At 44.3% G+C, this 16,318-nt stretch overlaps 1 protein-coding gene across 3 annotated transcripts in view; it reads left to right on the forward strand.

Annotated features, from left to right (window-relative positions):
* LOC110504245 (intersectin-2) overlaps window positions 1–16,318 on the forward strand; it is a 102,333-nt gene that overhangs the window by 33,712 nt on the left and 52,303 nt on the right. For 2 of the 3 annotated variants that reach the window (XM_036962231.1, XM_036962233.1), the window contains exon 2: window positions 14,137–14,205. In XM_036962231.1, coding sequence (XP_036818126.1) covers window positions 14,199–14,205 — 7 coding nt within the window. In that variant the 5' untranslated portion in view covers window positions 14,137–14,198. Of the gene's footprint in view, window positions 1–7,231; window positions 7,334–14,136; window positions 14,206–16,318 lie in introns of all 3 variants that reach the window. The other variant, XM_036962232.1, reaches the window with a different exon arrangement.

Below are 16,318 nucleotides of genomic sequence, written 5' to 3' on the forward strand. Positions count from 1 at the left end.
ACCGTGCTTCTTCACCTGCATTGCTTGCTGTTTGGGGTTTTAGGCTGGGTTTCTGTACAGCACTTTGAGATATCAGCTGATGTACGAAGGGCTATATAAAATAAATTTGATTGATTGATTGATGATACTCTACTCCTCTCTACTGTACTGTACTGTACTGAACTCTACTCCTCTCTACTGTTCTGTACTGAACTCTACTCCTCTCTACTGTACTGTACTGAACTCTACTCCTCTCTACTGTACTGTACTGAACTCTACTCCTCTCTACTGTTCTGTACTGTGCTGTACTGTACTGAACTCTACTCCTCTCTACTGTACTGAACTCTACTCCTCTCTACTGTACTGTTCTGTACTGTACTGAACTCTACTCCTCTCTACTGTTCTGTACTGTACTGAACTCTACTGTACTGTACTGAACTCTACTCCTCTCTACTGTGCTGTACTGTACTGTACTGAACTCTACTCCTCTCTACTGTACTGTACTGAACTCTACTCCTCTCTACTGTACTGTACTGTACTGTACTGAACTCTACTCCTCTCTACTGTACTGTACTCTACTCCTCTTTACTGTACTGTACTGTACTGTACTCCTCTCTACTGTTCTGTACTGTACTGTACTCTACTCCTCTCTACTGTACTGTACTGTACTGAACTCTACTCCTCTCTACTGTACTGTACTGTACTGAACTCTACTCCTCTCTACTGTACTGTACTGTACTCTACTCCTCTCTACTGTACTGTACTGTACTGAACTCTACTCCTCTCTACTGTTCTGTACTGTGCTGTACTGTACTGAACTCTACTCCTCTCTACTGTTCTGTACTGAACTCTACTCCTCTCTACTGTACTGTACTGAACTCTACTCCTCTCTACTGTACTGTACTGTACTCTACTCCTCTCTACTGTACTGTACTGTACTCTACTCCTCTCTACTGTACTGTACTGTACTGAACTCTACTCCTCTCTACTGTACTGTACTGTACTCTACTCCTCTCTACTGTACTGTACTGTACTGTACTCCTCTCTACTCTACTGTACTGTACTGAACTCTACTCCTCTCTACTGTACTGTACTGCTGCTGCTCCAGTTTCAACTATTCTGCCTTATTATTATTCGACCATGCTGGTCATTTATGAACATTTGAACATCTTGACCATGTTTTGTTATAATCTCCACCCGGCACAGCCAGAAGAGGACTGGCCACCCCACATAGCCTGGTTCCTCTCTAGGTTTCTTCCTAGGTTTTGGCCTTTCTAGGGAGTTTTTCCTAGCCACCGTGCTTCTTCACCTGCATTGCTTGCTGTTTGGGGTTTTAGGCTGGGTTTCTGTACAGCACTTTGAGATATCAGCTGATGTACGAAGGGCTATATAAAATAAATTTGATTGATTGATTGATGATACTCTACTCCTCTCTACTGTACTGTACTGTACTGAACTCTACTCCTCTCTACTGTTCTGTACTGAACTCTACTCCTCTCTACTGTACTGTACTGAACTCTACTCCTCTCTACTGTACTGTACTGAACTCTACTCCTCTCTACTGTTCTGTACTGTGCTGTACTGTACTGAACTCTACTCCTCTCTACTGTACTGAACTCTACTCCTCTCTACTGTACTGTTCTGTACTGTACTGAACTCTACTCCTCTCTACTGTTCTGTACTGTACTGAACTCTACTGTACTGTACTGAACTCTACTCCTCTCTACTGTGCTGTACTGTACTGTACTGAACTCTACTCCTCTCTACTGTACTGTACTGAACTCTACTCCTCTCTACTGTACTGTACTGTACTGTACTGAACTCTACTCCTCTCTACTGTACTGTACTGTACTCTACTCCTCTTTACTGTACTGTACTGTACTGTACTCCTCTCTACTGTTCTGTACTGTACTGTACTCTACTCCTCTCTACTGTACTGTACTGTACTGAACTCTACTCCTCTCTACTGTACTGTACTGTACTGAACTCTACTCCTCTCTACTGTACTGTACTGTACTCTACTCCTCTCTACTGTACTGTACTGTACTGAACTCTACTCCTCTCTACTGTTCTGTTCTGTTCTGTTCTGTACTGTACTGAACTCTACTCCTCTCTACCGCTCTGTTCTGTACTGTACTGTACTGAACTCTACTCCTCTCTACTGTTCTGTTCTGTACTGTACTGAACTCTACTCCTCTCTACCGCTCTGTTCTGTACTGTACTTTACTGAACTCTACTCCTCTCTACTGTTCTGTTCTGTACTGTACTGAACTCTACTCCTCTCTACCGCTCTGTTCTGTTCTGTACTGTACTGAACTCTACTCCTCTCTACTGTTCTGTTCTGTACTGTACTGAACTCTACTCCTCTCTACTGTACTGTGCTGTACTGTACTGAACTCTACTCCTCTCTACTGTTCTGTTCTGTTCTGTACTTTACTGAACTCTACTCCTCTCTACTGTTCTGTTCTGTACTGTACTGAACTCTACTCCTCTCTACTGTTCTGTTCTGTTCTGTACTGTACTGAACTCTACTCCTCTCTACTGTTCTGTTCTGTTCTGTACTGAACTCTACTCCTCTCTACTGTTCTGTTCTGTACTGTACTGAACTCTACTCCTCTCTACTGTTCTGTTCTGTACTGTACTGAACTCTACTCCTCTCTACTGTTCTGTTCTGTTCTGTACTGAACTCTACTCCTCTCTACTGTTCTGTTCTGTACTGTACTGAACTCTACTCCTCTCTACTGTTCTGTTCTGTTCTGTACTGTACTGAACTCTACTCCTCTCTACTGTTCTGTTCTGTACTGAACTCTACTCCTCTCTACTGTTCTGTACTGTACTGAACTCTACTCCTCTCTACTGTTCTGTTCTGTTCTGTACTGTACTGAACTCTTCTCCTCTCTACTGTTCTGTTCTGTTCTTTACTGAACTCTACTCCTCTCTACTGTTCTGTTCTGTTCTGTACTTTACTGAACTCTACTCCTCTCTACCGCTCTGTTCTGTACTGTACTTTACTGAACTCTACTCCTCTCTACCGCTCTGTTCTGTTCTGTACTGTACTGAACTCTACTCCTCTCTACTGTTCTGTACTGTACTGTACTGAACTCTACTCCTCTCTACTGTTCTGTTCTGTTCTGTACTTTACTGAACTCTACTCCTCTCTACTGTTCTGTTCTGTACTGTACTGAACTCTACTCCTCTCTACTGTTCTGTTCTGTTCTGTACTTTACTGAACTCTACTCCTCTCTACTGTTCTGTTCTGTTCTGTACTGTACTGTACTGTACTGAACTCTACTCCTCTCTACTGTTCTGTTCTGTTCTGTACTTTACTGAACTCTACTCCTCTCTACTGTTCTGTTCTGTACTGTACTGAACTCTACTCCTCTCTACTGTTCTGTTCTGTACTTTACTGAACTCTACTCCTCTCTACTGTTCTGTTCTGTACTGTACTGAACTCTACTCCTCTCTACTGTTCTGTTCTGTACTTTACTGAACTCTACTCCTCTCTACTGTTCTGTTCTGTACTGTACTGAACTCTACTCCTCTCTACTGTTCTGTTCTGTTCTGTACTGTACTGAACTCTACTCCTCTCTACTGTTCTGTTCTGTACTTTACTGAACTCTACTCCTCTCTACTGTACTGAACTCTACTGTACTGAACTCTACTCCTCTCTACTGTTCTGTACTGTACTGAACTCTACTGTACTGTACTGAACTCTACTCCTCTCTACTGTGCTGTACTGTACTGTACTGAACTCTACTCCTCTCTACTGTACTGTACTGAACTCTACTCCTCTCTACTGTACTGTACTGTACTGTACTGAACTCTACTCCTCTCTACTGTACTGTACTGTACTCTACTCCTCTTTACTGTACTGTACTGTACTCCTCTCTACTGTTCTGTACTGTACTGTACTCTACTCCTCTCTACTGTACTGTACTGTACTGAACTCTACTCCTCTCTACTGTACTGTACTGTACTGAACTCTACTCCTCTCTACTGTACTGTACTGTACTGAACTCTACTCCTCTCTACTGTACTGTACTGTACTCTACTCCTCTCTACTGTACTGTACTGTACTGAACTCTACTCCTCTCTACTGTTCTGTACTGTGCTGTACTGTACTGAACTCTACTCCTCTCTACTGTTCTGTACTGAACTCTACTCCTCTCTACTGTACTGTACTGAACTCTACTCCTCTCTACTGTACTGTACTGTACTCTACTCCTCTCTACTGTGCTGTACTGTACTCTACTCCTCTCTACTGTACTGTACTGTACTGTACTGAACTCTACTCCTCTCTACTGTACTGTACTGTACTCTACTCCTCTCTACTGTACTGTACTGTACTGTACTCTACTCCTCTCTACTCTACTGTACTGTACTGAACTCTACTCCTCTCTACTGTACTGTACTGCTGCTGCTCCAGTTTCAACTATTCTGCCTTATTATTATTCGACCATGCTGGTCATTTATGAACATTTGAACATCTTGACCATGTTTTGTTATAATCTCCACCCGGCACAGCCAGAAGAGGACTGGCCACCCCACATAGCCTGGTTCCTCTCTAGGTTTCTTCCTAGGTTTTGGCCTTTCTAGGGAGTTTTTCCTAGCCACCGTGCTTCTTCACCTGCATTGCTTGCTGTTTGGGGTTTTAGGCTGGGTTTCTGTACAGCACTTTGAGATATCAGCTGATGTACGAAGGGCTATATAAAATAAATTTGATTGATTGATTGATGAAACTCTACTCCTCTCTACTGTACTGTACTGTACTGAACTCTACTCCTCTCTACTGTTCTGTACTGAACTCTACTCCTCTCTACTGTACTGTACTGAACTCTACTCCTCTCTACTGTACTGTACTGAACTCTACTCCTCTCTACTGTTCTGTACTGTGCTGTACTGTACTGAACTCTACTCCTCTCTACTGTACTGAACTCTACTCCTCTCTACTGTACTGTTCTGTACTGTACTGAACTCTACTCCTCTCTACTGTACTGTACTGTACTCCTCTCTACTGTACTGAACTCTACTCCTCTCTACTCTACTGTTCTGTACTGTGCTGTACTGTACTGAACTCTACTCCTCTCTACTCTACTGTTCTGTACTGTACTGAACTCTACTCCTCTCTACTGTTCTGTACTGTACTGTACTTAACTCTACTCCTCTCTACTGTTCTGTACTGTGCTGTACTGTACTGAACTCTACTCCTCTCTACTCTACTGTTCTGTACTGTACTGAACTCTACTCCTCTCTACTCTACTGTTCTGTACTGTGCTGTACTGTACTGAACTATTCTCCTCTCTACTGTTCTGTACTGTGCTGTACTGTACTGAACTCTACTCCTCTCTACTCTACTGTTCTGTACTGTGCTGTACTGTACTGAACTCTACTCCTCTCTACTGTTCTGTACTGTGCTGTACTGTACTGAACTCTACTCCTCTCTACTGTACTGTGCTGTACTTTGATGTTGAAACTTGTGAAACAGACGGTCTATGATTGGTTCAGATTTGGTCCTACGTGGACCAACCAAATTTGGTCTTGTTTTGGGGGCAGAACTCATTAAAATAATAGCCAGTGTGTTGTTTAATACCCAAATATGCAACGGAGGATATTGTATATTTATACCTTTTTGTTGACTTATTTAGGATACATCACCATGAAGAGAATGACATTCATATCCATCGTTATGTATATCTATGTAGTACAGATCCCATGATGCAATTCTGTTACCGGGTGGAAATCCACAACACTTAATGTAAACCTAGTTCCATAACCATTGTGTCCTTTGTGTCATGTCGTAGCTGACACCCCATTCTTTCTGAAGACATCGATCAATCTTAATTCGGAGCAGATATTTTAGACTTTTTGGAAAACATGGGGAGACAAAAAAACAAACACGAAGCGATTTTACCGAAATTCTCGTACCAAACTTTGCATTTGCACAGTTCTTCCAGTTAACATGGTTTTGTAAAATGTTCCGTGTAAATTTGTTTAAAACAGTCTTTGTGCATAGAGTTGTATGGTTCGTTAAACGTTGAAATCAATGGTTTATGTTTGGAATACATTTTAAGTGACAAATCTTGAGTCTCAACGCAATTCCATTACCGTGGAAATGTCCATAACCCAAACTATACCAACAGTAACCAGCTGTTCTCCAGCTCTGGTCTTTGACTGTGATCAGGGAGAGATTTTAAGTAGTTCCACACCCGTTAATCCAGATTAAACCTTCATCCAGATAGCCAATCCAGCCTAGATGGGATCAGGTGACCTAATATTCTCTAGATCAAGGTTAAATTCATCGTTAGAACCATTGCGCTAAATGATTCATTTAGCCTTAAGATGCTTTTGGGAAACTGTGCACTGATCTCCATCTTGTCTGTGATTGGCTGTGGAGAACTTCATCCCTGGTAGGTCCAGGCAGATATACAGATATTTACAATGTCTGGAGAGGTCTTCAGTATGTCAAGGACCACATCAATATGCTATAGATGGGTTGCAGTGCTGTTTTTAAGATCAGGGAGGATGATTTATTCTTGTTTAAATAGCATGGCCTTATTTCTATTACAGCATATCGGTGCTGGTAGCATCACTACCAGAGACAGAGAGAGACACAGAGACTGTTGACGTCATGTAAACTATATTTAGTCTCCAATGTTTATTGAAAACATAAATACATTTGCACAATGAGCACATGTTGATTCTCAAATACATTGATACAGTTGTTGGTTAGCTAGCTAGTGAATTTGAGCCATATTAGCATAGACATGGTATCAGTCAGAACACCTCAAGACAAGGTATCAAGAACCAGATGAAACTAGCTCAAACTTACGATTTCCCACAGTTTCTTGTCAATATTGCTAACTTATCTGGCCGTCCAGAATCACAACAAACAAACAGACTTCTGCCCCATTGAAACTCCTGCATCGTTTTCCTGACGTTGTCAGCTAATCTGTCTGTAGGCCCAATGATCATCTGTACAGGCCTGTGTAGAGGGAGTTTCTAGATGGAACTCACCCAAAGGCTTCAGGGTGAAACAATGGAGGGAGAGGCGTGCCCCGAAAGAAAGAAAGGTAAACATCATTAATCTGTGTTCATGTTGCAGTGATTCTATAGTTCACCATTTAAAGTCCTGATGTCACCATGGTGAGATGGGCTTTAGGCCACGTCTCGGCTAGGCGTATCCCTCGATCCACCCTACACGCTCTCATTCTCTCAGCTCTTTTTTCTCCTTTTTTCTATATTTCTCTCTCAGAGCTGCCAGTCTGCATTCCTGAGCTGTGACAGGATGACTCAGGTGTGTGTTGAGTCAGCGCTCATCGCCCCGAACGGAATTGCCTCAATAGATCAGTGAGAGGTATGGACAGTGACGTGTGTTGTTCCTACCCTCTCTCCTTTCTGTTCGGTCTCTGTATCTCAGCCCTGATATGTGTTGTGTTATTCCCTGTTGGTAGAGTAGAACTCCCACAGAGAATGATGACAGGGTTAACTGGTGTTCTGATGATGTCATCTCTACAGGCCCAGAGTTGTCACTCTGTTCTCTTTGTAGCAATATTCTCTCCTTTTCAACACAAGATGTGGTCAGTGCAGAATCCATATACTTATTTTTTGAGCTCTAGATGGCTTTAGCTAGCGCTAGATGGCTTTAGCTAGGGCTAGATGGCGTTAGCTAGCGCTAGGTGGCGTTAGCTCGCGCTAAGTGGCATTCCCTGCACCAAAACTCCTTCATCCTAAATCGCAGTATGGATTCGCAATACATATAGATACGTGAGAATCGCAATACATATTGTATCGGCACCTAAGTATCCTGATAGTATCGTGAGGTCCCTGGCAATTCCCAGCCCTTGTCTCCTCTCCTCCGCTCCTCTAAATGGATTGTAAACATGGAGTTGCCTGTGTTCTCTGTCCTGTCCGACCCCATTCTCTCCTGTTGTGCTGCTCAGTGTTATGTGTCAGCAGGCTCCACAAAGACCTAGGGGATCCCTGGCTGTTAGTAATGTTTTCCTATACCTTTTTGCATCCTGGATTAGGCCTTTCTCTTTTCCAGACAGGCACCTACACGGACACCTTTCTCACTGATACAGATAGGTTTGTTCTGTTCACAACGTTGACATCAGCAAACCTCTCACCCACATGCCATACACGTGGTCTTCGGTTGTGAGGCCGGTAGGACATAATACAAATTCTCTAAAACAACATTTGAGGCGGCTTATGGTAGAGAAATTAACATTACATTTGCTGGCAACCGCTCTGGTGGACATTCCTGCAGTCAACATGCCAATTTCTCACTCCCTCAAAACTTGAGACATCTGTGGCATTGTGTTGTGTGACATCTGCACATTTTAGAGTGGCCTTTTATTGTCCCCAGAACAAGGTGCACCTGTGTATTGATCATGCTGTTTTTATCAGCTTTTTCATATGCCACACCTGTCAGGTGGATGGATTATTTTGGCAAATGAGAAATGCTCACTAACAGGGATGTAAAAAAATGTGTGCACAAAATTTGAGAGAAATAAACCTTTTTTTTGTGTGAATATAGAACATTTCTGGGATCTTTTATTTCAGTTCATGAAACATGGGACCAATACTTTACATGTTGCATTTAATATTTTTGTTCAGTGTAAATACACTGTAAATGTATATGATGGTGTGTATGGACAGTGTATGAATAGAAAAGGTGTGTACAGCAGTAGTTATATAGCCTTGACTAGAATACAGTATTTACATATAAAGTGGGTAAAACTGTATGTAAACATCATTAAAGTGACCAGTGTTCCATGACTCTATGTACATTGGGCTGCAGTCTGTAAGGTGCAGGGTAGAGTGCCAGGTGGTAGCCGGCTAGTAACAGTGACTAATGTTCAGGGCAGGGTACTGGGCGGATGCCGGCTGATGATAACTGTTTAACAGTCTGATGGCCTGGAGATAGAAGCTGTGTTTCAGTCTCTCGGTCCCAGGCTTTGATGCACCTGTACTGTCTCCACCTTCTAGATGGTAGTGGGGGTGAACAGGTCGTGGCTCGGGTGACCTCGTGTCCTTGATGATCTCCTTACCCTTCCTGTGACACCAGGTGGGCAGGCAGTGTTCCCCCGGTGACTCACCACCCTCTGTACAGCTCGGACGGTGATACAGGTCGACAGGATGCTCTCAATGGTGCATCTGTAGTAGTTCCTGAGGGTCTTAGGGGCCAAGCCAGACTTCTTCAGCCTCCTTGTGTTGAAGAGGCGCAACGTTGCACCTTCTTCACCACACTGTCTGTGTGTGTGTGTGGACCATTTTCAGGTTGTCAGTGATGTGCACTGTGAAGAGGCAGCCTTCGTCTGGCCTCATTACCATTTTAAAATGGAAGTTAATATTATCTTTAAATGATTCAATGTATATACATGTGTGGTTTGGATAAAGTGCAAAGGTCCATGCATGGCTATCTACCAGTTTAGGTGTTCCTGACCTTTGTTGTTTGCTACCGAGTTGGTTGTTCAGGTTTAAACCAGGTGTGGTGTGTTAGATAATTAGCATGTAGTTCAGCCATGCGTTTAGTCTCCCTCAGTAGTAGTTCTAATCATCTTCTATTTGATGTAGCTCTTGTCTTTTAAACTAAATTGTACATGAATCATGTTCTATTTGATGTAGCTCTTGTCTTTTAAACTAAATTGTACATGACGAAATATGGTGATTTTTAAACTAATGAATGCAATTAACGAATCATGTTTTCCATAGTTGTTACCTGGTCTAATTAACAAAGTAAAGTTATTCTAATTAAATGCTGCTTCTCATTGGTTAATATGTGTGGGTGGGGTTGAGGATCAAAGGGGATACATGTTTTCCTTTTCTTTCAGCTGAGATTTGAACACCATTTTACATTGTGCTCCACAGACAGTTGATTTAGGCTGTTCTGGTAGACAATATTTAGTCCCAGTAAGGGGAGTTGGGCTCTGTTTAGATCTGGGAAAATGGGTAATCCCCTAGTTATGCTGTTTACCATTTAGGCCCAGACTTAGATGCAGTAGGAACCCTTTTGAGACGCTGAGTTTTAGACTCAACATTTGTCATTTTTTGTCAGTTTTCATGTCCTGAATGTTGCTGCTATGGACTGTTTGAGACAAGCCTTGTATCCTGAAACCCTATATCTGTAATAAATTCAAGTATTGTTTTTGTACAATTGTGGGTCCACTTCATTCCAACCTATCACCTCCCTTGGCTTCTCTGGGTCCGCTATTTTACATGCACGCGGAGGAACTTGAAGCTTTTCACCCCCTCCACTCGTGGTTGGGGACGTGCTTTCTCCTGAAGTCCTCGATCAGCTCCTTCATTTTGTTGACATTGAGGGAGTGGTTATTTTCCTGGCACCACTACACCAGGGCCCTCACCACCTCCCTCCCTGTAGGCTGTCTCGTCATTGTTGGTAATCAGGCCTACCTCTGTTACCTGCAAACCTGATGATTGAGTTGGACATGCGCATGGCCACGTAGTCATGGCTGAACAGGGAGTGCAGAAGGGGGCTGAGCACGCACCCTTGTGGGGTCCCCTTGTTGATCCCCTTTTGTTGCCTACCTGTACCACCTGGAGTCGGCCCTTCAGGAAGTCCATGACTCTGTTGCACAGGGCGGGGTTCAGACCCAAGGGCCCCGAGCTTAGTGATGAAATTGGAGGGTACTATGGTGTTGAAGGCTGAGCTGTAGTCGATGAACAGCATTCTTACATATGTATTCTTCTTGTCCAGATGGGAAAGGCAGTGTGACTGCTACATCCATGGATCTGTTGGGGCGGTATGTAAATTGTTGTGGGTCTAGGGCAGTGGTGTCAAACTCAATCCATGGTGGGCCAAGTGCCTGTGTGTTTTACTTAAACATTTTTTTTTTTTTTAAAGACTTAAACAACCAGGTGAGGGGAGTTCCTTACTAATTAGTGACTAATTCAATCAAGTACAAGGGTGGAGCAAAAACCTGCAGACATTCGGTCCTCCATGGAATGAGTTTGGTGTCGGGTAAGATGGAGGTGATATGATCCTTGACTTGTCTCTCAAAGCACTTCATGATGACAGAACTGAGTGCTACGTGGCGGTAGACATTTAGGGCAGGTACTTTCACTTTCTTGGGTACAGGAACAATGGTGGACATTTTGAAGCAAGAGGGGACGACAGACCGGGATAGGGAGAGATTGAATATGTCTGTAAACACTCCAGCCTGCTGGTCTGCACAAGCTCTGAGGATGCGGCTTGTTATGCCGTCTGGGCCGGCAGCCTTGCCAGGGTTAACATGCTTAAATGTCTTACTCGTGTCGGCCACGGCGAACGTGAGCAGACAGTCCTCGTGAGCAGACAGTCCTCGTGAGCAGACAGTCCTCGTGAGCAGACAGTCCTCGTGGGCAGACAGTCCTCGTGGGCAGACAGTCCTCGTGAGCAGACAGTCCTCGTGAGCAGACAGTCCTCGTGGGCAGACAGTCCTCGTGGGCAGACAGTCCTCGTGGGCAGACAGTCCTCGTGGGCAGACAGTCCTCGTGGGCAGACAGTCCTCGTGGGCAGACAGTCCTCGTGAGCAGACAGTCCTCGTGGGCAGACAGTCCTCGTGAGCAGACAGTCCTCGTGGGCAGACAGTCCTCGTGGGCAGACAGTCCTCGTGGGCAGACAGTCCTCGTGGGCAGACAGTCCTCGTGGGCAGACAGTCCCCGTGAGCAGACAGTCCCCGTGAGCAGACAGTCCCCGTGGGCAGACAGTCCTCGTGGGCAGACAGTCCTCGTGGGCGGTGGGGGCCCACGTCGGTGGCACTGTGTTTTCCTAGAAGCGGGTGAAGGTGTTTAGCTTATCCGAGAGAAAGGCATTGGTGTCTGCGACTTGGCTGGTTTTCGCCTTTATAGTCTGTGATTTTCTGGAGTCCCTGCCACATACAGTGCCTAAGTATTCAACCCCTTTGTAAGCCTAAATCCTTAACAAGAAGTCACATAATACGTTTTATGGACTCACTCTGTGTGCAATGACAGTATTTAACATGCTTTTTGAATGACTACCTCGTCTGTATCCCACACATACAATTATCTGTAAGATCCCTCAGTCGAGCAGTGAATTTCAAACACAGATTCAACCACAGGGAGGTTTTCCAATGCCTTGCACAGAAGGGCACCTACAGTGCCTTGCGAAAGTATTCGGCCCCCTTGAACTTTGCGACCTTTTGCCACATTTCAGGCTTCAAACATAAAGATATACAACTGTCGCAAAGTTCAAGGGGGCCAAATACTTTCGCAAGGCACTGTATATAAAAATCGGCCTATTAATCGGTATCGGCTTATTTTGGTCCTCCGATAATCGATATCGGTATTGAAAAATCATAATCGGTCGACCTCTAGACCTAACTCACGCGCCCTGTCCTTTTCTCTGCACTTTCCCAGGACTTTTCTCCTCTGGCTGGCTGGCTGGCTGGCTGGCTTCTCAGTAAAGAAAAATAATGTCCATGTTAGCAGAACACACACAGTGTTTTCTACGTTTTTCCTGTTAATTGTAATTGATCTGTATAGTAGACCAGTCTGCCATGCGTTCTCCTGACCACTGTAACCACTACAATGGCTGCTGGCTTGTTCATGTCGGTTAATGTTGTGTTTGAGTTTGGTTCTTTTACGGGTTACATTATCCTGCTGTAGCTGGGGAGAACAAGGGGATTTTTATTCAACCTTTATTTAACGAGGCAAGTCAGTTAAAAACAAATTCTTATTTTACAATGACGGCCTACTCCGGCCAAACCCTAACCCGGACGATGCTGGGCCAATTGTGCGCCACCCTATGGGACACCCAATCATGGCCGGATGTGATATAGCCTGGATTCGAACCAGGTACTGTAGTGAAGCCTGGTGTCTCTGTAGCAGTAGAGTTGGGATGTGGCCCTGGGGTCTCTGTAGCAGTAGAGTTGGGACGTGGCCCTGGGGTCTCTGTAGCAGTAGAGTTGGGACGTGGCCCTGGGGTCTCTGTAGCAGTAGAGTTGGGACGTGGCCCTGGGGTCTCTGTAGCAGTAGAGTTGGGACGTGGCCCTGGGGTCTCTGTGTAGCTGTAGAGGTGGGACGTGGCCCTGGGGTTCCGTGCCAGGAGAAACCCTGTTAACCTGCTGACCAATGAGAAACTGAGCAGCTGCTCCTCTCTCTCTCAATTCAAATTCAAATCAATTCAAGGGGCTTTATTGGCATGGGAAACGTGTTAACATTGCCAAAGCAAGTGAGGTAGATAATATACAAAAGTGAAATAAACAATAAAAAAATAACAGTAAACATTACACATACAGAAGTTTTAAAACAAAGACATTACAAATGTAATATTTTATATATATATATATATATATATATATATATTACAGTGTTGTAACAATGTACAAATGGTTAAAGAACACAAGGGAAAATAAATAAGCATAAATATGGGTTGTATTTACATTGGTGTTTGTTCTTCACTGGTTGCCCTTTTCTCATGGCAACTGGTCACAAATATTGCTGCTGTTAGTGCACACTGTGGAATTTCACCCAGTAGATATGGGAGTTTATCAAAATTGGGTTTGTTTTCAAATTCTTTGTGGATCTGTGTAATCTGAGGGAAATATGTGTCTCTAATATGGTCGTACATTTGGCAGGAGGTTGGGAAGTGCAGCTCAGTTTCCAACTCATTTTGTGGGCAGTGTGCACATAGCCTGTCTTTCTCTTGAGATCCTTGTCTGCCTACGGCGGCCTTTCTCAATAGCAAGGCTATGCTCACTGAGTCTGTACATAGTCAAAGCTTTCCTTAAGTTTGGGTCAGTCACAGTGGTCAGGTATTCTGCCGCTGTGTACTCTCTCTTTATCTCTCTCTCTCTTTATCTCCCTCTTTCTCTCTTTACCGCTCTCTCTCTCTTTACCGCTCTCTCTCTCTTTACCGCTCTCTCTCTCTTTACCTCTCTCTCTCTCTCTTTACCTCTCTCTCTCTTTACCTCTCTCTCTCTCTTTACCCCTCTCTCTCTCTACCTCTCTCTCTCTCTTTACCCCTCTCCCTCTCTTTACCCCTCTCTTTATCTCTCTCTCTCTCTTTATCTCTCTCTCTCTTTATCTCTTTCTGGGGTGAGCAGCGCTCTGCCCTCCCTTCATTATTAATGAGAGGACGTTTTGCTCATTGTGTTTGTGTGCTTGGACACTAGTGTGGGTGTGTGTGTTTTGCAGATGACTGCGAGCCGGCCGGCTGAGTAGAGGAACGGGAGCCTCCCCCTCTGCCACCTGCAGCCATGAATGGTAAGACCACGGCTTCATTACTCTGTGTGTGTGTGTTGTGTGTGTGTGTCTGGTACTGTCTACTGTACCTGAGTCTGTTCTACTGCTGTGTCTACTGTACCTGAGTCTGTTCTACTGCTGTGTCTACTGTACCTGAGTCTGTTCTACTGCTGTATCTACTGTCTACTGTACCTGAGTCTGTTCTACTGCTGTGTCTACTGTACCTGAGTCTGTTCTACTGCTGTATCTACTGTCTACTGTACCTGAGTCTGTTCTACTGCTGTATCTACTGTACCTGAGTGTTCTACTGCTGTATCTACTGTCTACTGTACCTGAGTCTGTTCTACTGCTGTATCTACTGTACCTGAGTCTGTTCTACTGCTGTATCTACTGTACCTGAGTCTGTTCTACTGCTGTATCTACTGTCTACTGTACCTGAGTCTGTTCTACTGCTGTGTCTATTGTACCTGAGTCTGTTCTACTGCTGTATCTACTGTACCTGAGTGTTCTACTGCTGTATCTACTGTCTACTGTACCTGAATCTGTTCTACTGCTGTATCTACTGTCTACTGTACCTGAGTCTGTTCTACTGCTGTATCTGCTGTACCTGAGTCTGTTCTACTGCTGTGTCTACTGTCTACTGTACCTGAGTCTGTTCTACTGCTGTATCTACTGTACCTGAGTCTGTTCTACTGCTGTATCTACTGTACCTGAGTCTGTTCTACTGCTGTATCTGCTGTACCTGAGTCTGTTCTACTGCTGTATCTACTGTCTACTGTACCTGAGTCTGTTCTACTGCTGTATCTACTGTCTACTGTACCTGAGTCTGTTCTACTGCTGTGTCTACTGTACCTGAGTCTGTTCTACTGCTGTGTCTACTGTCTACTGTACCTGAGTCTGTTCTACTGCTGTGTCTACTGTACCTGAGTCTGTTCTACTGCTGTATCTACTGTACCTGAGTGTTCTACTGCTGTATCTACTGTCTACTGTACCTGAGTCTGTTCTACTGCTGTATCTACTGTACCTGAGTGTTCTACTGCTGTATCTACTGTCTACTGTACCTGAGTCTGTTCTACTGCTGTATCTGCTGTACCTGAGTCTGTTCTACTGCTGTATCTACTGTCTACTGTACCTGAGTCTGTTCTACTGCTGTATCTACTGTCTGCTGTACCTGAGTCTGTTCTACTGCTGTGTCTGCTGTACCCGAGTCTGTTCTACTGCTGTATCTACTGTACCTGAGTCTGTTCTACTGCTGTATCTACTGTCTACTGTACCTGAGTCTGTTCTACTGCTGTGTCTACTGTACCTGAGTCTGTTCTACTACTGTATCTACTGTCTACTGTACCTGAGTCTGTTCTACTGCTGTGTCTACTGTACCTGAGTCTGTTCTACTGCTGTATCTACTGTACCTGAGTCTGTTCTACTGCTGTATCTACTGTCTACTGTACCTGAGTCTGTTCTACTGCTGTGTCTACTGTACCTGAGTCTGTTCTACTGCTGTATCTACTGTACCTGAGTCTGTTCTACTGCTGTATCTACTGTCTACTGTACCTGAGTCTGTTCTACTGCTGTGTCTACTGTACCTGAGTCTGTTCTACTGCTGTATCTACTGTACCTGAGTCTGTTCTACTGCTGTATCTACTGTCTACTGTACCTGAGTCTGTTCTACTGCTGTATCTACTGTACCTGAGTCTGTTCTACTGCTGTATCTACTGTCTACTGTACCTGAGTCTGTTCTACTGCTGTATCTGCTGTACCTGAGTCTGTTCTACTGCTGTATCTGTCTACTGTACCTGAGTCTGTTCTACTGCTGTGTCTACTGTACCTGAGTCTGTTCTACTGCTGTGTCTACTGTACCTGAGTCTGTTCTACTGCTGTGTCTACTGTACCTGAGTCTGTTCTACTGCTGTGTCTACTGTCTACTGTACCTGAGTCTGTTCTACTGCTGTGTCTACTGTACCTGAGTCTGTTCTACTGCTGTGTCTACTGTCTACTGTACCTGAGTCTGTTCTACTGCTGTATCTACTGTCTACTGTACCTGAGTCTGTTCTACTGCTGTATCTGCTGTACCTGATACTGTCCGCTTTCAGTAAGCCCCGTGTCCACTTTCAGTAAGCCCCGTGTCCACTTTCAG

Source organism: Oncorhynchus mykiss, chromosome 25, assembly GCF_013265735.2.
Source record: "Oncorhynchus mykiss isolate Arlee chromosome 25, USDA_OmykA_1.1, whole genome shotgun sequence".
Lineage (NCBI taxonomy): Eukaryota > Metazoa > Chordata > Actinopteri > Salmoniformes > Salmonidae > Oncorhynchus > Oncorhynchus mykiss.